Raw genomic sequence first — 25720 nt, 5'->3', positions numbered from 1 at the left:
AACATTTGATGTCTTCATTCTTGTAAATTCTCAAAAATCATCTCCCATTATAGATCACTAGATACGTGTGAAAAGATGCTTAAAGTAAAAAAGTTGAAGATGATATTAATAGAATGAACCCCAGATCAGCATTGTAATTTTTTTTCTATCAGTGAAAATTTCTTGCCAATAGACAATGACACACAGTGTTTTTTTTTTTTTTTTTTTTAGGTCAGATGTTCTGGGACTTCTTGTTCTACAAAAAGGATGATGCTTGCCAGTTTCGTTTTCCAAACAGCATTACATTATTCTCTGGATAGAATTTTTTTTTTTTTTAAATAGAACAACAACTGCTAAGTCAGAGAAGGTCACTGCGATAGGCTGGTGTGATCAATCAGGTGCGATGCTGAACAGCACAAGGCAGCACCCCTGCATCTCTGCTGCCCTGCGCTCCGTTTGCTCGTTCCTTCATCTGCAAATCGGGGTCTACCTGCCTGGTAGTATCTTAACAGAATAAAGTAAGGATGCATGAGATAATGTCTGTAAGCTACAATAGACTCCTTGGAGATTGGCGTTGTTTGAAAGCAACTTTCTTAGTGACAGCTGAGAAAACCTTCGGTGAGCCAGAAGCCCAGGGACCTTTGGTTCTGGTCCATGACGAAATTAGAAAATAGCCACATTATTTGGCTGCTTCTTCTCAAGCCTTTTCAGAGAAACAGAATTATATATTATCTACTCAGGGAAACCCTGTAATATTTCTGTTAAATAATTTGCATGCATTGAATATTATTGAATAGTATCCTGTTTTCCATTTGCTTATATAATTTTCAAATTTCTACTTCTTTCTCCTTTCCATCCCTATGCTATGGTTATTAGTTAAATATCTTATCTTCCCATCCTGAGACTGTAAGTAGAACTCAAGGATCAGTAATTGACCTCTTTTGGGGGGTGTTGCTTTGCATATACATGCTTGTCAGATAAACCCACACTCTCTCTCCTTTTTAAATAAAAAATACTCCCATAACTATAGAGGTACTGAGAAGGTCTATACAAAAAAACAACACGAATCACAGAAGGGGCAGGTTTAAAGAAATGAACACTTCTTGAGATCTAATAAGGTGACAGATATCATTGGAGATACTGCCAACACATTTATTTTCACTACGACCTTGAAAGTTAACTTCCTGGTTCCCATTCTACAGATGAAGAACTAGGTTTCAAAGGGGATAAGTAACTGTGGGGTTGTGGGCTGATGCCACAGTTCCCGTTCTCTCTTGTTTCTACGCTGCCTCTCTAGAGCAGAGGGAGAAGTCCCTGTAAGAGGAGAGTGGGGACACTTCACACCTGCACTGTACCACGGCCCTTGGCCGTCATGGGAGAGTTCACAGCTCCGTTCTGATCCGAGCTGATCAGAGATCCAGTAACATAAACCACTCTCACTTCTCTCCAGATTAGAATGAAAGGAGCCAAAGACAGCAGGAGAGGCAGGTGCAGGCTGCCAAAACATGTCTAATTAGCTCTCCCTCCAGGCCTGGGTCATTAGAACTGTGAAGAAAACCAGCATGCAGAAGCCAAGCGACGGTCGAGAGCAGCCTGCCCAAACCAGTGTTCCCTCACTCCCGAAGTCCAGCCATTTCAGAGAAGAGGCTGATCTTTAGGTAGCTGGACAGGGAACCCCACAGAACCAACATGGCCCCATATCTAGGCTCCTGAAAACTTGCTCAGAGACCCCTGCTCCTTTGCCCTCATGTTTCCATGGCAGGGTTTAAGCAGAAGTTCAAATGTACTTTTCTTCTATTGTAATGCCTTGGTCCAGTTTTGGTATCAGGGTAAGGCTGATTTCTTCATGAAAATAATTATGAAGTACCCCAGTGGTTTCAAAAAGAACCTGTGTATGATCTGAAGACAAACACGAACATAGTAAATGGTTCATCATTTTGGCCATGCTATAAAAACTTTTCAAAACATTTTTAGAATGAGAGCAAACTCATTGTTGGAGTCGATAACGAAGAAATTTTATCTAGCCCGGTTGGAATCTGACCTGGAGCTGGTCAGACAGTGCTCCCGCCGAGAGTCTGCAAGCAAGTCCCAGAACATATGCAGAAGAAGTTAAAACAAAGGAATGTAACAAGGCAAAAAGGTCAAAAACGAAAAATCAGCAGTGGTTACACCTGCACTGCGCCCCCAGGTGAATGATCCAAATGCTGGATGCTGTAATTAAGTCTGAGTTCGTTTTGAATGCTGCGATTGTTCTAAAGTGATTTCGCCTGAAGTGCTAGGGCGGGCAGACACTGAAGTGAACAAGAGCGCGAAGATGGGACAATCCTCCACGCAGAGCCCCTGAAGCGTGAAGAGGCTGTGAATCTGAGGGTGGAAAGAGCCTGAGTGAGTGGCTCTCACACGCAGATTGGTGGGGGGACGGGAAGCGCCAGGCTGGGGGCCCATCAGCGGCAGCTGCTCCACCCAGCCCTGCATGTCACAGTCATGTCCACTCAGCACTCAGAAGTGGGCACAGTCCCTCCATCCTCTCTGCGCACTCACCCTCGCAATGTCCGCCCGGGGTCATGCGGTACCCACTGTCGCAATACTTGCACTGGAAGGCCCCAACGGTGTTGATGCAGTGACCTTCCCCGCACACATCTGGCCTCAGGCACTCGTCAACATCTGCACAAAGCAGGAAACAATGCCGGTTTTACTTCCCAAAATATAATTACAAACCTCCCCCACCTCCCAGGTTACTTTGAATTTGAGAATGAAGTAACTGATTGCCACTATTATTGTCTGTTCCATTTGTTTGACATTTCCAAATTGAGTGGTTTTGACTTTGTGTGGGATCCCAAAAAAACCACATTTAATGCTTGCGGTCTTTGTACACTCCTGACACTCTTTCATTCAAAAGTGGAGGGGGAAAAAATTATATTTTTACATCTTTCAATACCTAGCAGATTACTATGTCATAACAGATTTATAATAAAAGAAAAAAAATTCTGGGTTGTCTGAATAAGCATGGCACTGATGGGGTCTTAGGGGAGGTAAACACTCGGATCAGGGAATTTATGCATCAGGAAAAATACTGCCATTACCTATGCAGTTAGTACCCTCCTCACTGGCCATAAATCCTGCTGGGCAAATACACAAGAAACTTCCCTCAGTATTTTCACAGCGTCCCTGGGAGCAGAGGTGTTGGACCTGAGAGCATTCATCAACGTCTGTTAACAAAAGTACGGATAAAAGGATTAGTGTACTGTAGCATGAAATTCTCAGTCTCCCTGTTCATGAAATACCAGCATATTACTCCTGTCCCACACACCTTTGCAGCTGAGGAAAACAGTAAAAGGAGGCATGATCGTTCTCCTTGACTATCTGAAAGGCCATTACTGGGAAGAGAGGATATGCTTTGTGTGTTGTTTTCAAAAGCTAAAAGTACAACCATGACACGGTGTTTCAAAGAGACAGATTTCAGGTCAACATAGAAGGACTTGCCTGATAACCGGAGTCATCTAAGCACTGCAGTTTGCTGTGCGAATCCCAGGCTGGCGCATCAGGGACAGTCAGAAGTGTCATAAAAGGGTGGAGCTAGACTAGATTATCATGATTAACCGTTTCAACTTTATACTTTAGGCTTCTACTAATACATACAATGTATGTTAATGAAAGAGAAATAGCCATATTATGAACGGGTGGAATACTCCTTGCTCCCCACGTACGTATCCATAATCAAACAGCAAAAGTCATACATCTTGTTTAATGACATTCAGCATATTAAAGAAGTATTAATTAGCTATACTCGTTTGTTGCTTTATATTCACCTTATAACCTTTACTTTCTAAAAAACAATTAATTTAGTGTTAACACATTAAAATGATTTGCCTAATACCATTACACCTCTTTCTCAGATACATTTATCCAAAGACACACAGAGGAGAGCCTTTATAATTTCATTAAGAGCATATATTTGTGTCGGCATATATTGATTCTCCACTGAGAAATCCCTATCAGAAATTGGATTTTATGCGCTTAGATGAATATAATTCTTTACTGCAGTATATAGACATATTAATTTGGTTTAACTAAATATATGTTTATAGGTGCCTTATTTTATATTTGTTACCTGAAAAACTTTAAAAAATTATTCACCTTTATGCAATTGTATTGTATTTGGCAAGGTAGTAGGCAATATTGAACCAAGAGATTAAGAGAATCCCAAGAATTTAGCAAACCAATTTTTGAGCACCCTAAGCTCGGGGATAAAACTTTTTAAATATTAGACACAATAACATTCTCCCATGATCATTTTGGGAAAATAAAATGTTCTTAATGTGCGAATATCTGATATTTAATAAAGTCATGATCAAAAGTGTCTCTTACCAACACATTTCCTCTGTTGCTCACTGAACTTATAGCCCTCGTAGCATATACAGGTGTACCTCACCGGCAGGTTAATGCAGTGTCCTGCTCCACAGATGTCAGGGTTCACAGTGCATTCATTGATTTCTTTAAAAATAAATAAATGTGGGGGGGAAAAACAGATATAAATATAAAGATTTCATTGCTACTTATAAACCATTATTTTGTGTTTCCTGATTAGCTTATTGCCAGGTGAAGACAAAAGGTGATCCCTAAAATGAAATATAAGTTCATTTGATTACTTTATAATTATTGCATTAGGCTCACCCAATATCATGAATAATTCCTAATGAAACAACTTTTAAGGTGAACTGGAGTGGGTGGAAACTCAGAAAGAGGCCATATTTGAAGTTGTGAGATAATCAATTCTTCATAACTTCCAAGATGGCCTACCATTTGAATTTCTATTTATGCTAGTTCATCCTAGATGACAGACTGAATCTTCATGAGTTTTGTCCTGATAAGAAATATATGGTAACTTTCTATTCATTTTCAGGTCAAATTCAAATTCCAACAACCAAATCCAACCTACTTCAAAATTTCTTATTAATTCTGAAGAAAGATCTACCACTAGTACTCATAGCAAAACTTCTCTTAATTTTCCAATTCCAACATGAGCATATTTTATTTATACTCATAAAGTAGAGTCTACTTCTCAATCTTCTCTGTCAAATTCCTCCCTTCCTCTACTACTAATTCCTACTTGAGACCTGCTTCTTCTGTAAAGCTGAGAAGAAAAGACTAGACCCAAGTCCTCCCTCTAGTCATAGACACTCTGTCACACAGACAGGGTCGTAGGAGTTGATGGTGGTTTAAGTTCCAAATAAAGGAGCTTAATCACTAAAGAGACCTGAAGACTCAAAGCTGCCCTTCTGCAATGAATCACTCCCTAAAATAGTCTGTTTTCAATGACCTTTGTAAGGAGGTATAATGGTATAGTAGTGATAGGGTAGTCTTGGAGACAGGACAGGTACAAATTTTGCTGTCTTTTCTCAGCTGTCTTCCAGGGGCAAGTTACTCGAACATTCTATGCCTTACTTTTCTGCATGTGTAAAATGGAAATAATCAAAGCCTCAACATCAGACCATGAGGTTCACAGAAGATAACTTAAAATGCATGTGGACCAATGCCTGGCACATTATGTGTACTCAATAAAAGCTAACCATTCTTATCATTATCTTACTGTTGTTCCTGATTAAGTCATTTAAAAATATACAACAAACAGCACATTTATAACAATAGCTATTATCTTCATTGTTACCACAGAGTAAACAATGCTTAGAACACGTGCTTTTATGGAAGAGCCCAGTGTAAAAAGATGGGAGACTTGAGCATGACAAGCTAAAGTGCAGCCTTGCTGAGGGGTCTGTGATTTGCATAAGAAGAAAAACAGGTGTGCTACTGTCACCAACGACCCACCATGCTCACTGTAGAGAAAGGATGTGAAAAACAGTATCTTAACAAAGATTCACTATGGAAATGACCTAAATTGGGGCTGAGGTTGCTCTCCAAAACCCAAACCACATTCTTCATTTTTCAAGTGTTATTCACTATGCTGTGACTTTAAGACAATGGGGCAAGTCACTTGAAAAGTTGCTAGACATTTACAAATTACTGATATCTTTAGTGAGTCTTTTATGCTAATTCACTTTCAGAAAAATAGATTTGTTTATACTCAGTACAATATAAAATTATGTAAAAATAATTCAAAAGGTTAAAACATAGGGTGAATAACATGATTGTTATAAAAATCTGGGGTTTTCATGAAATACTTGATCAGTACTCACTGCCCTAACCCTCACACTAGTTTGTTGATTACCAAATATTTGTCTCTTTTCAAGCATATTAGAATGGAATTTTTACATGTCTGAACTAAAATCTTCAAAAATATTTGATGCTTAATTCAAATGAGATATATTCCTATGCCGGAGTTTGCCAAGTGTTATTCATATTTAAATAGTTTCTTCTTAAGTCACCTGTAAGGTAGAATTCTTAAGAATTATAACTCCATAGTCTTAGAAAACAGAATAATAACGGCCCTTCCTTCCAATCTAGTATCTCACGGAGAAGCTATGAGGCATGTCTGAGGATATTTTGCAGGTGACCTCAGATTAGTAAGTGTATCAAGATGCAGCTTGACAATGGCGATCCCAGTTGGCAGGACATGAGCATGTGTAAGAAAAGGTTAATATGACACCACTAGAGGGTACTAAGAGATACATCAAAGGAACGAAGTGACATCTACTGAAATAAACTTGATTTCTACATTGTTTGCCCCATTTTTTTTTTTTTTTGCTTGTGATTAATTAATGTTACTTCCAGTTACATTAAGCAGTTTGATCTCAGAGATCCTTTTCATCAACATGCTGGGCAGAAATCCACCTTTCTAGGTGGAAAAAAAGAGTCATAACACCTCTAAAACATCTCTGCTTTCTCTTCACTAGTCATCAAAAAGTTTTTAAGGTAAAAATAAATTACTAGTACTCACTTCTTAAAACTTTTACAACATGTCTCCTACCACCTCTTCCCATGCTTTCCCTCCTTTTCTAGTAGGTTTTCATTCTCCGGCATGTAGTATTACACAGAAAGGCAAGTACTGAGGGTTTTGTCTTAAAGAAGAATAGGAAAACTTTGTTTTTTCTATGTTTTTTAAGGAAAAGACATTTGCCTTTTGAAAGCTCACTTGAAAGGTCATTAATACATAGGTATGTGAACCTGTTCCCAGAGAATGGTTTAGTTTATGTCAAAACATCCATTTCTTTGAGCAGACTATGTCGACATAACCCTGGAAACATGGCAAAGCCACACATAGGAAGCACTAATTACTGGTCTCTAGGGTACTCCAGATCATGGGAATGTTTCTTCTTCTTTAGCATGTTTGGTTTCCCCGAGAGATCAGCAAGAGACTGCTCTCACTGGACTCTTGCATGTGTCCTTCATAATGCCCATCACCAGCCCTGGGATTCTCAGAACTATATGTGCCCCCGAAAACAACTTCACCTTCACTGGGTCAAGGGCTTTATTCGGTTTCTTTCACTAGAGTCCACTAGAATTTGGAAACAGAGATATGACCAAAAGGCCAATGGAAAACCCAACCCAACGCTCTATTCCCAGCAACAAGGCCAACGGCAGATTTAAGATTTTGGTATCTCTATTATATTTTCTAGAATTAAATGAAAAAGAAAACTTTTGGCAAAATACAAAAATGAGTATGCTGACCTTAATATTTTTTTCCTTCATCAAGTGATTACTCAAAATAAATAAATAGGTAGAACCTGGAAATATTAAAGCATGATGATTTTACATAAAACAGAGTTCGTTTTCCATCAGCATACATAGTTTATCAACTGGTAACATGCTTCAGGGAAAAAGGTTTCTTTAAGGTATCAATTCTGAGTTCTGGAAAAGATCTGATGAGTAAATAGTTTTTATAATTTTGGGGCTATGATAATTCCAAAGGTTTCCGCAAAGCAGTCATGGAAGTCAAGGAATAATTTCTGGCTTGTTTACAAGGGCTGTGGAGAGAGTTTGGGAAGAACAGGAGGAAGCATCAAATGTTAACTCATGGAAAGGTTTACAAAATGCCCTGGCTTCCTAACTGCCCCACAATGAGCATAAATTGTCCCACAACAATTGAAACAGATGTTTCCACTTTGCAAATATTAGCCAGAGAAATAAAGGTTTCATTTTCCAACCTATCCTTGAGCTGTTAAGACACTATGCTAAATCAAGAATTTATATGCTGAAACGTATAATTTATTTGGAACCAGCATGCCATAATGTTGCAAGCCACTAACTCAGCTGTTAAGAGTGGAAAATATCACACTTATTTCCTGCAAATATGTGGCTCACTTTATAATTACTCCATGTCATAGGGTGCCTGACAAAATCTGAGAAGGCTACTTCCAATCTCACCATCATAAAGATATCATCACTAAGCAATGTGAAACTGATTTTATTTATTTTAGATTCCTTATTATTCTATCCCTTTCTTCAACTTATGGGAGAAACTAATAATGACAAATAACCTCTATGTTTTAGGGGGGAAAATCACTGAATAATTCCTAAGAGAACTGGTCATATTACTCTCGTAATCTATATGTTTGGCTCTCCTCTCAAACCAATGGGAACATCTATATTTTGATTTAAATTAAATTTGATACAAAAGAGTCTTCTTGACTAGTGTGGATTACCGATTATGTTGTAGCACCAAAGTTGCAAACTATTTTAATTTGAAGACTACTTATGATATTCTCCCTGTGAACTGTTTCAGAAAGAATTCTTTTACTATTGGAAGGGGGAGCACCTACAAATGCTGCATGAAAATGAAATTTCAATGCTAACTTCTTTCCTGGAAAGAAATATTTGTGCTTCAAAAATGTGATAGCAGATGTTAGCCCTGCCTTTCTGCCAAAGTCAAATTAAACTCTTTAACAACTTCATATAGCACAGCTACTTTCATTTTTTTCAATCAGCTCTACAGTTCAGCTGAATCTAAGTAACTTCAATTTGTTATTCCTCATACAGCTGCATTTAAATGACAAAACCGCATTCATCTAGCCAAACAACCTCTACAAAGCTAGTTTGAAAGAGGCCTGTCCACTGAAGTCAGCCATCATTAAAAAGGCACAAGGCCAAAGTGTATTTTCACATTGGAAAAAAAAATACACACACACATATATATATACTAGTGAATTACGTTGTCAAACTGCAATTTTTTTTTAACACTGGGGCTAACAATGAAAAGTCCTTGCTGACCAAGACAGTGTATTCCTTGTTTGTATGTCTTGCAGGGCATAGCAGAATGTTTTACAGATATATTTAATAAAGTAGGTAGACACATAAATGACTTCAGAATGGAGAATAACTTTTAGCCATACTGTTAAAAAAAAAATCACAATCATTTTACTGTATCACCTCAGAAATACTTAGAAACGCTAACATCTTATCTCTTTACTCCATATTCATGGTAAGACCAGAGAGAAGTTGCCATACGATAACTGTGGGGAGGGCATGGCTCTGGGTGCAGCTCACCTGGAAGGTATGCTGAGACTAGGTGAGAAGGCACAGCTGAGTCCCAGAGGTGACACTGTACTGCTTAGTCAAGTGCCTTTCACCTTGCGACAGAGGTGCTTTTAAAAAACACTTCACAGTCTGCTCTCTCAACTGAAATATCTGAGAGAACTTACATTTTCGAGAAAATGGCTGAAAAGTTTTGGATTTTCTTAACATATAAAAATTGTGTATATTTTATATAATTGTACAAACATACAATTACACACAACTGCATATATGTATACGACTTTATTTTAATACATAAAATTATGTATTTAAGGTGTACAACTCGATGTTTTATGTATACATTGTGAAATAATCCCCACGATCCAGCTAATTAACATATCTATCAGCACATTTCTTTTTGAAAAAGTATACTCGTCATGTTTCCGAGAAAAGAATATTTTAAGGAAGACTGAAAACTCCTCTATTAGCTTCTTCTGTTATACCCTGACAACCTCTCATCCTGAACTTAAGTTGATATAATGCATCTGAGTAATTTTTTTCTTACTACAAAAATATTTACCTATTGTAGAATATGTGGAAAATAAAAAAATTCTACAACACCCCCAAACTTCTTGGATCCTACCACAAAAAAATAATCACTGCTAATATCTGGTGTATTTTTTTCCCCGGCATCCTCAATGTATGGTCTTTCTTATATAACTGGTATAATACTCTATATTCTTTTTTATGTACTTCATCTTGTATTTAACAATATTTTGGGACCATTTTCTGACAGATTTCAATAAAATTCTTCAAAAATATTATAATTGAAGCCAGCAAAATGATCCAATGTACAGGTGTAACATAATTATCTATTTCCCTATAGTTGAATGTTTAGGTTATTTCTACTTTTTCTCTGTTATACATTGTGCGGTGGTAAGTATCCATTTACATAAACTAATATCAGTGTCTTTGGGGATACTATTTCCTTACACTAGATATCTTAATATTGGAATACTGAGTCAAAAATTCTGGACATTTTTAAAGTCCTTGATACATATTGTCAGTTTGCACTTTCTAGAAAAGTTGAACCAGTTTACATTCTTTTCAGCAATGTGTGACTCAATTTTACTCCGTGAGAATTAAATTCTAATTTTATAGGAATAAAGAATTATTCTAATTTGCATTTCTTTGATTACTAGTTGAAATTTCCTATTATATGTTTCTTAGTATTGTTTTCTTCTATCAATTATCTGATCATATTATTCCCCTTTTTTTTTCTATTGGTATTTTTACTACTGATTTATAAGAGCTTGCTGTACATTAAAGATATTAACTTTTAGGCTGCTGATTTGTTTCAAATTATGATACATTTTACAATTTGTCACTAATGATTAATATGTTTGTTATAATGAATTTCAAATATACAAACAAATTGAAGAACATAGAGACTATCCATAATTCTATTAATCAGCAATGGTTGAACACTCTTCCTTTCTGTGTTTGTAAACATTTAAAAAATAAAATTGGAATCATTACATTGTGTCCCCTATAATATAAATTATGCCATAAGCATCTCCTTGTGACATTATTCTTTCAAAACATTACTTTCATAGATATGTGATATTCTACTGTATATGTATCATAATTTATTTAAATCTATTCCTCCATTTAACAGTACTTAGATTATTCCCAAATATCTGTTAGTACAACTAACTCTGCTATGAGCAATCTTATATACTCAATACAATTTTCATACTACATTTAAAATGAAGTCCATACCCATGTCCTCTCCACAAGCTATATAACATAAATATCACACCTACCTGTTACTTGAGTAGGTGCAATTACTTGGCTGGCACTTGATGTAGACGCTTCAGGAGCTACTGCCACGGGCACAGGAGGTGATGTTTTTTCAATCACTACTATATGAGGAAGGAGGGGGTAGAAATAAAATGAAAGCCTGTTATGTACATGGAGATCCCATTTCAAAATGCAAGCATAATTTAGTCTTAATAACATACCACAGCAGTTCTCGGATATGAAGAACTGTTAGAGGTTCCTAAAGCTCATGGCATCGAGCTATAACCCCAGTTTCAAAATTTAGCAAGAATATCTGAGAGTAATTCAGAAGCCAAGAGAAATGATCCCTCATCAAATGATGACTGTCAACAATGTTCTAATAATACGCTACTCCTGACCACAGAAAATAGTGAAAAATTCATCTTTTACCATTATAATACTTACATCATACTAACATTATATAAATATATTAATATACTTAAGGGTATAATTCTAATCATTTCTTCAACTTTAAAATCAAAGGCACAAAAATACTCTTATCTTCCTCTTCTCTGGAGACTATTCTTACGAAGAGCAGAGAACAACAAAGGCTACCTGGAAACTGTGGATGCAGATGAATAGTTGAAATGCCTGGAGAGAGCTGAGGTTGACCAGGCTCAACTTTGGTTTTCTCTTGATCCAATGAAGGTATTTCCTGGATGGTTGTATTAAAAAGACAAAAAGAGAACTGAAAGTAGGAATTATTTTTAGTTTCCACACATAACTTTTATTTAACTCTACTCTTAGAAAAGCAACAAATATCGTAGGGCATGAGACAAAAACCTATGCAATTTTGTGATTTTTTTTTTTAAAGGTGCTATTGCTATGCCACTACCATGGCAGGCCCCTGAGTTTTTCCTGCAGTGCTGACCCATACACACACCCTCACCCGTTTCCTGAGGGCCCGGAGTGGAAGGTCCCTTCGGATGGTTTAAACAAATGCTGTGGCTCCTGTCCCCTGGACCACAAGCAAACAAACGGACTGGTACCCATGACTCAGCTTCTAGTAACAGCTCCTGAGGGCTCATGCAGACTGAACAATCAGGCCAGTTAAGGATCTGACCTCACCCACAGCAATGCGGGGCCAGAGTGCTCATATCAATACTTCATTAAAGGTATTCATCAAGTTACTTGGTCACTGTGACCCTACGAACACCCTCTCTTGCTTTAAGTACTGTCATCTTCCAAAAATCTTACTCTCCTTCCATTTCCTTTTTACCCTGTCTCCTAATTTGAACTGTCACATTCTTTACATTACCTATTTAAGATGACCTCAATCAGTTTGGATCTTACCCCATAGCCAAAGCCAGTAAGAAGCCCATTCATCCATTTCTGCAGCTCACAGACAGAATTTCCCCCTATAGCCTGGGGCAGCAGCCTCCCTAATCAACTCCACTTCTCCACTTGACAAGTAGGGTCCAGCTGAGGAGCAGAATATTTTCCCACTGATTACAACTACATTCTGGTAATCCAAGTCTTCCTAAATTTCTTGTTCTAACCAAAGAGAATGCGCCCCTGACGGACCTCTTGCCGTCTCCTCCCACTGTACCTTCGCACATCATAATTTCCTACTCCTGGACCACTCTGTTTTCTCTTTATCCATCTTTAATAATCATGAGGCCTCTGCAAAGACTGGCTACATTTTCCCCACTGCCTCCTCTCCAAAAAAACTGCAGTAAAAGTATCCAAGAAAATTTTTAGGCCCTCTTTCAGATTCTTAATGAGAGTTACCATAAACTCAATCATGAAAACAGAGATAAAATGAGGCTATCAAGGAGCTGGCCGGCCCACTCACATACTGAATGATTCCTCCCACATATCAGCCAGAACTAAATTCAAAATCAACAAAATTGCAAACCTCTGTACATCACTGAACTTTAGGATGCTAAGAGCAGCAAAAGTTCATGTAAAGTAACTGTCGTACTTCTTTTAAGATTAACATATCAGTTTTCCTTGCTGGGTGCTATCACTCCTTTTTTTTTCTGGATTCTTTCAGCACATATAACATTTATGCTATTCTATCCCATATCCATAAGCTAAAGATTTTTTAAAAACTATTTATAATAATTTATATAGGACATGCCCCATCTAAATTCAAATACTTACTGCATTCTTGTCAGCTGAATGAATGACACATAAACGTATAAACATTTAATAATTACCTAATGTTCATCGTATTAAAGAATCAGAGCAAGATTCAGATAAGAAACGACATTACATAAACGGGACTTTGATCCGGAAAATTCATTTCCTACTAATAAATCTCACAAGTCATAGTCCCATTTTATGCCAAAAACCAATAGATTGATAAAAATTTCCTTAAAATTTCTAAGCAATATTGTAATATTGATTGTAACTTCCAAGGGTAAGTCCTGTTTTTATTCTAATTTAATTCAAACATACATGTTAAATTTTAGTTGAATTAAGAAGTACATCGCTCAGTGTATATGCACCATAAGAATACACAATTATACAAACTTGTCAGAACCTTTCTTTCCATAAATGATCCAGGCCAAAAGCTAATTCTTTGAATTGTGTTTTAGCCCCTGATTCCCATTAGCGCCATCATTTTCTTCTCCCTGGAATTTAAGTTCCATGAGAACAAGTAGTTTTTTCTGATTTATTCTTTATTGTTTTCCTAGCATTCAGAATACTGCCAGTCATATAGTAGATTCTCACTAAATATTTCTCAGATGAATGAATGAATGCTGAATTTCCTTAAACCAAATGATGAATAGACATGTTATGGTATTTAAGTCTTAAGAACTGTACATATATTTTAAAAGAAAATCATTTGAAGTTAAAAAAAAAAAAGACTTGCAAGTAATGAATAAATTACCTTCTCAGGGGGTGCAGTTGCCACTAAAACCAGAAAAGAAAGAAGGATGTTAGTATAATTTTAAACATCTATAATATTTCGATTTTTAAAATGCAAAAAAGTCTAGTCTCTCCAAAAGGATTAAGAATCAAACTAAGTCAAATTTGGTCAGAATTATAGTCATCTACTATTTTGGAACATTTTATACATGACTGACAGGAAAAAACTATATGTTCTATATCATTCCACAATTGAAGGAGATCAAGTAGCAGATGTAATGGCATTCTTTCCATCTCTCTCTTTAACTGCAAAAGTTAAAGGAGGCAACAGTTTCTGGCACATATTTATGCCCAGTCCCAATTTTGTAGAACTCCCTGTATCTTAGAAAACAAATGTTTCATTAATTGGTCACATACTTAACATAATACACTATGTTTGGAATGCTTTCTGATGTCAATGTTAAAAAGAATGCCACTATTTCAAAAACAGATAAGAATGAGTGCATCCTTGATGCATACTAACTTTTAATGAAGCTCTGTGAGAATTTTCAGAAAGATATGCTAATGAAATTATGCAAAAAATGACAAGCCAATAAGATCCAATGAGAGGTTAGCATCAATACAGTGAGCAAACTAGATATTGCACTATCATAAACAATACTGTAGGGCGGTAGTGGTTATGCCTTTGTATTCTGAAAGACTTGTTAGTAAAACCAGTTCTTAGTGTCAGTCCTCCAGCCTCAGGTGAACATCCACTGAAATTTTTCTCATGAGTCAATGTCTCCATAAACAGTAGTATACCAGTTTGGTAGATGCATTAATTCCTAAAAGCAATCAGGTACCAGATTGCTACCACTGCAGCAATAAAATGCGACTAACCTTCCGTCCTTCCTAACCCACCGCCCGGAAAGTCTTAAGGCAGAATCTGGGCCAGAGTCAATTTTCTCCTGCTTACACAGAGTATGAGTAGTTGCAAACATCTGGCCATGACACCCCAAGTCTATAGGGGCTAACTGGTCAACACTGACAATTCTAGGTGAGGTCCTACCTGCTCTACCTAATCAAGGAAGAAGCAAAGCAAGGGCAAGGATGGAATGATATAGATGAGAACACACAAAGGTTCAGAGTCCTGAAAAAGGACACCTCAACCAGGAAGGAGGCTTTGCCAAGCTCCCAACTCTGCACTAAATCTGGGCGTCTTCTCTTCTTATAAAATCCATAAATAGGCACTTTGAATTCTGACCTAAGAATTAAGTGTGAAAAGCCAACAGGAGCTTTATTAGAGCCAATATATACTCCATTCAAACCTAAGATTTCTGTTCTTTCTATCTGGGGTGAGAATTTTTGTGGTAACAAAGATATTCAAAGTATTAGATATGCTAGTTTACATTAAGAGGCAGAGATGGAGATAATCCCTCTTTCTGAATGCCAGAGATAGTCAAAGTTAATTGCTTTTAGTCTCCCTCTGGTATATGAGACCTAAATTACTTCCTTGAAAAATGTTCTTGGTCCCATCATGTACTCTTTGTATGACATCTGGCAAGTCAGGTTCCCTCTCTAAGTCTCGGGTTTCTCAAATGTAAATCAAAGGACTACATAAAGTGACCTCTAAGGTCAATTGACCCCATTTTGCTACGTTTTGCCTCTCATTATCTCTGACTGCCCGTCAGACTCTATTTCATGGAAGCTCAGCTGATACTTTAAGTCTCTGGATTCCACTTTGTAAAGTAAATAAGCGTTTATTAAATGGCCCTCCAGATACACATGAATTCAGGTTCTTCCTTAAAGGATCTAAATCACTCTCCAGGAACAGACAGCAAAATAAAGAGGCACCGAACAGCAAGACTACCTCCTGAGATTATCATATCATATTGTTACCTGTTAGGTACACATTACTCTAGAGCAATAGTTCTCCATCAGGGGTAATTTTTTAGCTCCCTGGGGCCATTTGGCAATGTTTGGATGCCTTTTTGGTCAGAACAACTGGAAAGGAAAAAGTGCTCCTAGCATCTAGAGATTAGAGGCCAGGGATACTGTTAAACATCCTACAAGACACAGAGCAGCCTTCCACATCAAAGAATTATCCGCCCCAGAATGTAAAGAGTGCCAAGGCTGAAAAACCCCTGTTCTAAAAGGGCAATAATAGGGAAACCAATACAAAGACACACAGGACGGATGTCTAGGTCCATGATCCATTTCCACTCTCACCTTCTGGCTCCGCCATTCCTGGCCCGTGTTCCCGGGAGATGGTCAGGGCCTCCACTGGCTCTTCCTTGGCTGGGAGAGGTGGAGGATGAGTACTTTTAGCAACAGGTTGAGTGTTCTTTGGCTTGACAAATACAGGTCCTTTACCTACATGGTGATGGATTGGCCTGCGTCTATGAACGCCAGAAACCGTATAACCCATTCCACCAGGACAGATTTCCTTAAAAGCAGCTAGATTTGGGATGGGAAAATATTCCTTTTAAAAATCTAAAAGTGCAAACTTATACAGAGGAAAATATCATGATGAGTATCTCTTAATAAATCATCACTAATATAGTTACATTTAAAATCTTCAAAAACTGATGCAAAATGCTTGAATTTCTGTTAAACTTCCATATTTACTGAAAAAAATCAAACCTTTTCTTCTATTAAACATTTTTCCATCTGTTAATTCCTTATCCTAAATAATTAGCATTATATATAGCATATATGAGCATATATTTTATATATCATCTTATATGTATTAGCAATGAATTAGAATATATATTTATATTTAATATTATATATCACTATATATTACACATATAAATATATGTAATATATTATATTTTTATGCACAGAAAATACTATATATTACTTATATATCTGTGGTTGCATGTATGTGTATAGTATCAGCAGAAATCAGTCTACTTCTCTCTCGCCTTAGTATAATTTCATTAGTTATTAACAAGAAACTCAGTAATATTTAAGTTGGATGACTGGCAAGAAGGTTAAAAAATCAAAAGAAATCACTATTTAGGGAAACAAGATGCTGAAATCTTCATAATTTGCTTCCAGTTTGAAGAACCCAAAGGAGTCAGCCCGAATGTACTATACTAACTGATAAAGACAGGTTGGTTAAGAATGGTTGAAAAGGGGAAGTGTTTTTGGAGAGTCTCAGGATAGTGAAAAGGAGTCCAGCGAAGTTAAGACATGCTAAAGAGATGACGGATAGAAATCAAGATGTTTTGAAAAAAGGACATGTCACATTAGAATGTACTTATTTTATAGGGAAGGGATGACAAGTGGGCTGAAGCCTGACCATGGCCAGCTGGTTTAATTATCCAGAAGACAGGAGCGAGTCTGTGCCCTGGAACTGCTGTCCTAGCCAGGAAAGTGGTTTTGTACAGTTCGAATAAAAAAAAAAAAAAATGGAGCCTGGGCACATGCGATTTGCTAACCTCCATTGCATAATCCCCAGGAATAAGTAAAGGGAAAAGGCAAGGGTGGCAAAGCAGTGTGTGGCCCGAGGAGGAAAAATCCACCTAATTTCTTCGGTGTTGGTGTTGGAGGCCAGTTACCAAATGCAGACACCCAGGAGCTTATGGTCTACTTTTTATTTCTACTTTTAAAATTGAAAGTAAAATAAGTCATTTCTCACTTCCACTGAACAAGAGATCTCCTATTGAATTTTCTGGACCTAAAATTAGTTCTCAATAAAAAGGAAACTCTAAAATACTCCTTAAAGCATGCTAAAACATTGTTTTTCTAAGGATCACACATTAAATGGTGGAACCTCATTCTTACATTTAACTGTGAAATATGATTCTTACTCAAAAGATGTTTTAGAGAAGGAAACAGTTTTCCATCAAATAAATGCAGTATTAATGAACTATTACTTTTATGAAAATCACATATAACCAAAAATTGTTTAAGTGCAAAAATTTTATCTTTAATATTATTTTCAAAGTTAGCTATTGTATTTTATGGAGGAACCTCCCTGTGTTACACTCATCATTTTGAGTATCTTTCAGGTAAGGGTTACAAAGCTATCGAAACTGAACTTAAAGAGAAATGTGCCTATGAATTATGAATATCCTATTTTTTATTATTACTTTTTAATAAAGAAGAGATCAGATCCTAGAGCCTTTTGGAGATGTCTAAGATTACCCAGTCTTCCAAAATACCATCAACATTATACCATTCTCTGACTTACCAATCCTTTCGGATCCTAACCACCACCAAAGGTGGATCATAATATTTAAATTTACATTTAAACCCCGTCTGCATTGGAAGTTACAGCTTTAAAACTTTAATGGCCCCGTGATAGCTTATGTACTTCCCTAGGTGGGAAGCATCTTATCAAACAAGAAATTGAGTAAACTTTTTTATGTCTACCCCACATCAGTGAAATTGAGGCCACTCCTTCTTTGATAATTTTTCGGTGCCCAGTATTTATTTGCAGAGTATGTCTCTTTTTCTTTCATTGAAAACTACTTGATCCTGCTTAAGAAGCTGGTGACTCCTTGGTAAGAGTAAGGCCCTCAGATAAACTTACTCTTTCAGGGCATTAGACAATTATGTACCAAACTGAAGGATAAAAAATAATCAACTTCCTAATATTTGGCTCTCACCCGGAAGTTCACAGGGGCTTTGGCAGGATCTGCCCTTGAGTTACTAAAATTCCCTCCAGTTCCAATTGGAGATTTTAAGAGCAATGTTCATAACAGAACCTGACAAGCACATGTTCAATAAATGAGTGAACGCATCAACCTGCACAAGATCTAGTTACTGTGCAAGTGGTAAGTGGCGAATCATTAGGGAAAGTGCATGGCCCAGCAGGGCCTTCTGGTCTCTCCATACTTTTAAACAGTAGACTTAGAGTCCTAGAAGTGAGGATAAAATGTAATGGCTTTTCTTAACATTCAAAAGGAAGTCTAATGTTACACAGAAAGGGGAAAAATCTCTTTCCCATGTAATTTTTTCCACTGATTCAACCTTCTATACTCATGGTTTCTACAGAAGTGACAAAAACACATTGTTTTATTAAAAACTAAATTTAAAGTCAGAAACAAAAAAATAACTCTAGCTGCCAAAGTTGTCCTATATATTTGTGTGGCCAGAAATGAACGTGAGCATGCAGCCGGGTGTCTTACCTGTACCTGGGAGGGGACATTTCTCACAGTGTGGGCCCCAGGCCTTGCCCACACTACAACAGCAGAGCTGCTTGGTGAGGTGAACAGAGAGAGGGTGCATACACTGCCTTCCGGAACTGACAAGTCGGTAACACGGCCCTTTCTCCTCAGAGATCACAGGGGTATCGGCTGAAGCAGAGACATAAGGCCTGACGTCACCCAAGAAACAATAAAAACCAGGCAGACTTTTCACATAATAGTAAAATGAACCTGAAAGTCTGGATTAGAAACCATACTTCAGAATAAATTTATCTAGATTTAGGGCAAAACTTCCTTGATTTACAGTCTTAATTTAGAGTTTACCAAATGAGTTTGAGTCAAGGTACCAGATATCCTATCTGGTCCTTTCTTCCATTTTAGCGAGCATTAAATCAGGTATGTGGGCATAAGTGCACAGAATGAATTTTAACCAAAACTGCCCAAAGAAACCTAGTAACCTTATCAAAACTACTACCTCATCTGTTTTCTTGTGTTTAGGCATAATAGAGGTAGTACTAAGGCAGAATATAGTGAACAACTACAAAATTTTGTGTAAAGTCACAAACTGAACATACTGATGCTGGAAGCTAGCTAATGCTTTTCTCATTTTGAGGAAAATGAGAGCTTGCAGGGCCCTATGAGGTCTTACCCTAGATCAGTGAACAATGAATAGGAGGCAGGGAGTGGTCACACTCCCAATGCCACATGAGGCGCCCGGGTCCAGTCAGACAGCACACCAGAGAAGGGACAGACGATGGGCTCACCCCTCAGAAAACAGTGCAAAAGTACACCAGCCTATAGTCATCCAAACCAAAATCCTAACCCCTGTTCTTCTACTCTTACCACACAAGACTTCATGAATCTAACACCAGACCCTCTACTAGGTAGAAAGGGCAAATAAGAGGATAAGTAAGATACAGCCCTGCCTTCCAGGAGTTCCTGTTCTAGTGTAAATGTGGATGGAGTATGTTCTACAGAGCCAGCTCCAGGCCAAGGTAAAACTGCTGAATAGACCAAACTTGCTGGTCTCCTCTCTATCCCCTCTCCCATCCTCGTCAAAGCTCATCTCTATGGTATCACTGTCCAAATGAGGTTTTTCCAATTTGCCACTTCCTTGCTCAATTCCTCTAGTACTTGATGCTTCCAAGACATTCTCTCTCCTTCCTGCTAAGATCTAAATTTTCATTCTCCCCCAAGGACTGACATATCAATTAGATGGTACAAGAAACAACCTGACTAAATTGAGATGCTACAGCTCAGTGGAAAGACCAAGAGCCAGACGGACCTGAGTTGACATGATAGGTCTGCCACTTGTCTGAAATAAAGCAGAAGGGAAGTCACTTTGACTGGTTGTGATGGTTAATTTTATGTGTCGACTTAGCTAGGCTCGAAATTAAATATTTGGTCAATGATAATTCTGGATGCTGTTATCATGGATTTTTTTTTTCTTTTTACATGAGATGAACATTTAAATCAAGTCTTTGAGTAAAGTAGATTACTCTCCAGAATGTGGGTGGGCCTCACCCAATCAGTTGAAAGCCTTAAGGAGGTGGGATACTGATTTCCCGAGGAAGAGAGAATTTTGCCAGTAGATAGCCTTCAGACACAAGCTGCAATATCAACTCTTCCCTTGGTTTCCAGTCTGCCAGCCTACCCCATAGATATCTGACCAGACAGCTTCTATAATCATATGAACCAATTCCTTAAAATATCTAACTCCCCCCCCCCCACACACGCACCCTGATTGGTTCTGTTTCTCTGGAGAAAGCCCTGATTAATACACTGGCTGAACTTCAAATAACTTCCTTACTTTTAAATGATAGGCTCAATGTACAGATTAGAAACATCATGTGATAAGCCTTTGGTACAGAGTAGACACAACACACACATGTTGGCCATTCTTGTTGATAATGAAAGCAGATACCTCTGTCCTTTCAAAGACATTTGTACCCAGCTTGATCTCTGCTTAGCAGTAGGATTTCAATAAAGTAAAGACAGTTGTCAAAAACAGTTATTATTGGTGAACTGGAACATAGGCATGGGGGATGAGTGGAGTAGAGGAGACCTTCCTAAGGCTTCAAAACTTATAAACCCTAATAAGGCCAGCTTTGTCTAACAATAAAGTGGTAGGAAGGAGAAGTTTCAAATATTTCCTCTCCCTTCTCCTAGTCACTTCCTGGAGTCTGTATAAGTAAGTTATGAAAGATCAAAGGTCACAGAACAAAAGTAAAAATAAATAAAATAAAATAAGAGCGTGGTTATTATTCTCAAAAGGAAAAGTCCCTGGAATCATTGACCATCACTCATATAGTACGTGTATTTGTAGGAATATATGTGTGTATCTATAGGTTGTACCTGTATAATCTGAAGAACATATTTTACATAGTTCTAGTATAATCAACTCACAAATCATTTTGCTCCACATTTTGCTCTCCGAAGTGTTTGGAACTCACACAACAATACTTCCATAGAAACAATGTCAAGTCAACTCACTAGAGCCTGTTTTACATGTGGCAGGGCTTAATTCTAATACCAGTTATATTAATGTTAGTTTTAGATCCCAGGAACAAGGACCATTTAGAACAAAACAGAGCAGAGTGTCCTCAAATCCTCTGCATTGGCAAACGGTGACATTGGATCACCTCCACTTCCCAATACGCATTTCCTTGTATTCAGCTCACCCACATATCCAGGGTAGGATGCTGCCGTAGGCACCATGCCTGTTATACTCAATGCTGTTCCCCTATCTGAGTACGCTACTTTGAAATCACCGGCCAGGCCTATCCCCCAAGTTAAACCAGCACTCCAAATCAGCAGTTCAGCATTTTAACAGATTAATAAATGTGTGTTATTAAGAAATTGCTTGTTAATTAAAGTGAGTCTCCGGTTATTGTTATCACATGCATTGTGTGCACGCACATAGAGACTAAATAAAATTTTAGGCATTTGATCATTTAGAGAATAAAGGGAGAAGTTTGGCAAGCTAATTCTTCCTAAACATCTTACCCGAAAAGATCTGTTTTAAAGACCTTTGTCTTCTCATCATTACCTAACCCAAATATTCTCTGCAAGCACTGGGGTACCCGGAGTACTGATGTTTTTTTTCCATGACAGCTTTCCAAAGTACTTCAGGCACACAACTTTCAGGGAGTAAGCAAATCATTGATTTATAGTCATTAGTAAGTCAATTGTTAGTGAGTCTGGGAGCGTCAGAAAATGTTCTAACTACATGTTTTGTATCGCCACAAATGTGCATAAGAATTAGCAACTAACTAATAAAAAATGTACTCCTTTAGAGATGAAAAAAACTATGAAGGACGCCACTGAAAAGGTCTAACTTATATACGTAAATTTTACTGATGCTCCTTTTATTCAAGTTTTCTTTGATCTATAACTATATGGACAAACAAGTATTGGTTTATGCATCAGACTTCTAACAGAGTGTGCCCTTTAAAACCTTCCCTATTTTAATATCTAAATTACCTGTTATTGTTTTATCATTTCAAATGACTCACACAGCAATTCAATTTCTTTCATTAAACATCTCTAGCATTTTCACATTCTAGTCATCAAGACACATAAGCCCAGGAACAATATGCTACCCAGAATTATAGAAGATTGGTATTTCTATTGTCTGAATATCTTTACCCACAGGTGGAAGGCTAGTTGTAAAGGGTGATTAGTCTACTACATTTATTATTTAAAATATGATACATGATTATACATGTTAAGAATAGGTGAAAATGGGTATGAGACTGAGTACTGAAGACCAATAACAAAAGGTGCTGATAGGTTCACATAAGCAGTTATGCTGAAACAGTGGTTTTGCACATTGTTTTGTTTTGCAGGATGTGTTGCTAAGATAAGGGTAACAAGATTCAGGTACTCTATATATAGAGAGAGGAAAAAACATTTCGGAGGCATAAAACCTACAGGAAACGCCACATCATTCAGTCAGGAAGACAAATCTTTTGCTCTTGGCTAGAGACATTAGAGAAATCTTCAAAAGTAATAAACGTATAACTCTGTATCCAATGCTGATGGCAATTCAATTGCAAAACAGTAAGAAGGTAAGATGCTATAGTTTCCTTATTTGGGTTTCCCAATGGCATATTAAACAACTTATACTTAATTATAGGGGCACACGATAAATCTGACTATACTTTCAAAGACACGTTGCTCTAATCAATTCAAATGTGAATAAGTATCATTAACCTGATCTAGAACCCTAAATTTGGAGGCACAAACCCAGTTTTAAATCTCAAACATCAGTTTCTAGCTGTGTGATCATGAGGAGTTGCTTAAACTATCCTAGCTTCAATTTCCTAATGTCTAAAATAAGAATAATGCATATCTCAAAAAGATGCTCGGGAAATTTAAATAGAAATGATGTACAAAAATATGACTGGCTTTCAGAAGGGATTTGTAACTGACTTCCAGGGTGATGGCAGACGTTCCTGAGCACATCCTCTCAAACTCTCTCATTCTGCCAATTAGCAACAAGTCCAGGGGTTGAGAATCCTATGAAACAGCAAAAGTCCAGGCTCGGAATTCTTTAATGTGGGCCCCTATTTACTGAACCTATGGACACACTCTCTGCAGCATTCACCCTGGAGCTCTTGAATTCCCGAAGAAAACTAACTGCAGCTCGGCAAGTTAGAAAATGTTCCTACTACAACTGCAAAGATTATTATATTTTTTTTGGAATTGCTCTGACAAGTCCTAAAATTTCACCTTTCCCCATAGGTAGGTAGGGGCAGGTCTGGAGAATGCTGCTGTGGCATCCTAAGCCACAGAAAGAGAAGTAAGAGGCAACAATTGCCAGGACCCTCCTACTTTCTTTCTTTCAGCTTAACTAAGTCAAGGACAGAGCAAGCAAGGAGCAAAACAGAAATGGTTGCAACCTTTGGCTAGAATCCAGGAATTCTGAGGGTGTTCACCTCAGTGCATTCAAGAACAGGGAGAGCTTCCCACTGCTCCTCAGCCATTGCCAAGTGCATTTCTTTGAGTTCACAGAATCAGCCACATCTTTTATAGCCTGGATATGCCCTAAATCCATGCTGTCTGAACAAATGTGGTCAACCTCCCTCCATTTGCTTGCATGCTCTACCCATGGGTGTTTTTATACCTCTCAAGAACATATATTCCAAATGTGAATGCAATTAACAACTTTGCTCGGTGCCTTTGTGAACGTGTCTCTATGTGATACCCATTCTTCTTCTGCTACTGTCCCATGACTATTGAGGGTACCGTCATCTTGCTAATATTTTTTTCCCTTACTCTGTAAACATCATTTTCTTCCATGATTCTTCTAGGTTGTCTTCACCCTTTCCCCCATTGGTTTCTTCAAAATATAGTTCACCAGCAAATCAGACTAGATTGAACAAAGTCACAAATCCTGAAGGGACTCTACATATCTCTGTGATATTACATGTGGTAAATTCAAAGGAAAGAGAAATAAATCTGCCCATTCAACGCTGGTACAGAGCCCAGGTTTTAACTTCAAACTGCAAACGGGACCATTTAACTAGCAACAAACATCTCCCAAAACTTATCATTTCAGCTGTTGTAGCTGAACCATAAAATTGAATTATTTATTTTTCAAATAAAAATGGATGGTTGTTTAATAAGTTCAGTACTATTTGAGCACTGACAGGGAAAATAAATGCTAAGGAAATGTGTAAGTGTTTCAACAATCTCATGGCGAATTTCAACAATCTTATTAAAACTGGGATGTCTGCCCTTAATGCTAGACATCGGATCAAGTCAAAGTTTAATAAAACACTTTGTGACCAGTTCTCCAAGTTTACCTTATCTGCAAACTTCAATGTAGTAATTTTAACCAGACTACAAGTCAAATTATTTAAGGGAAAAAAAACATTCACAACAAATTCTATATCCAAACTCTGCAAAATCTTTTATGCTTGAATTATAAAGCAATTTAAAATATTTATACATATAATTCAAGTCAGCCAGAAATTTTCTATAAATTCTCTGGATGTTGTCAACAATGTGATTTTTTTGGCCTGAAATTATCAAATTCTTGCATCAGTTTTCAAATGTACCTTGTATGGAAACATAATGTTAGTCTAATTTTACCACTGGCCAAAAAAAAGCTTTTATAATTAGATGTCTGTCTGTTTCATGATCAGGACTATCTGTGAAACAACATGGGCAAAAGGACTTACGTGCAAAATTTCCTAATGTGCATTTGACAGTTTTTAAAGGAAAACAGCGGTAATTAGTAACGATGTTCCAAAAGACTCAACAAATTTATCTAAAAGTAATGAATAAGCCTGTCATTTTAATGTACTACCCTTGTCTTTATTTCGCCACGTCTATGATCTTAGCTTAGGGTACAGAGTTAGAGAGAGATGCACAGTTAAAAATAAATGATGGTACCTTCAGGAAAAACATGTCGACCAAATGGCAAGTTTAAAACCAGGGACCAGAAGGATGTAGTTTAATATATACCAAACCCACATTAAAAAATATAAAAATAAAAACAAAAAACATTGCAGAACAGAGGTTAACAT

At 37.3% G+C, this 25720-nt stretch overlaps 1 protein-coding gene across 9 annotated transcripts in view; it reads right to left on the bottom strand.

The window, feature by feature from the left end:
• The window catches only part of LTBP1 (latent transforming growth factor beta binding protein 1), a 337195-nt gene that overhangs the window by 94403 nt on the left and 217072 nt on the right, over positions 1-25720 (bottom strand). For 5 of the 9 annotated variants that reach the window (XM_036224209.1, XM_036224208.1, XM_036224206.1 and 2 more), the window contains 8 exons: positions 19167-19334; positions 16255-16482; positions 14069-14091; positions 11785-11884; positions 11214-11312; positions 4348-4473; positions 3063-3188; positions 2521-2643 (listed from right to left, as the gene is read on the bottom strand). In XM_036224209.1, the coding sequence (XP_036080102.1) occupies positions 2521-2643; positions 3063-3188; positions 4348-4473; positions 11214-11312; positions 11785-11884; positions 14069-14091; positions 16255-16482; positions 19167-19334 (993 nt within the window). The remainder of the gene's footprint in view (positions 1-2520; positions 2644-3062; positions 3189-4347; positions 4474-11213; positions 11313-11784; positions 11885-14068; positions 14092-16254; positions 16483-19166; positions 19335-25720) is intronic. The other 4 variants (XM_036224210.1, XM_036224214.1, XM_036224213.1 and 1 more) reach the window with 2 other exon arrangements.

The sequence above is a fragment of the Rousettus aegyptiacus genome, unplaced genomic scaffold (assembly GCF_014176215.1).
Source record: "Rousettus aegyptiacus isolate mRouAeg1 unplaced genomic scaffold, mRouAeg1.p scaffold_m13_p_7, whole genome shotgun sequence".
Taxonomy (NCBI): domain Eukaryota; kingdom Metazoa; phylum Chordata; class Mammalia; order Chiroptera; family Pteropodidae; genus Rousettus; species Rousettus aegyptiacus.
The sequence above is the reverse complement of the archived record's forward strand: the minus strand, read 5'-3'. Positions and strand labels throughout refer to the sequence as shown.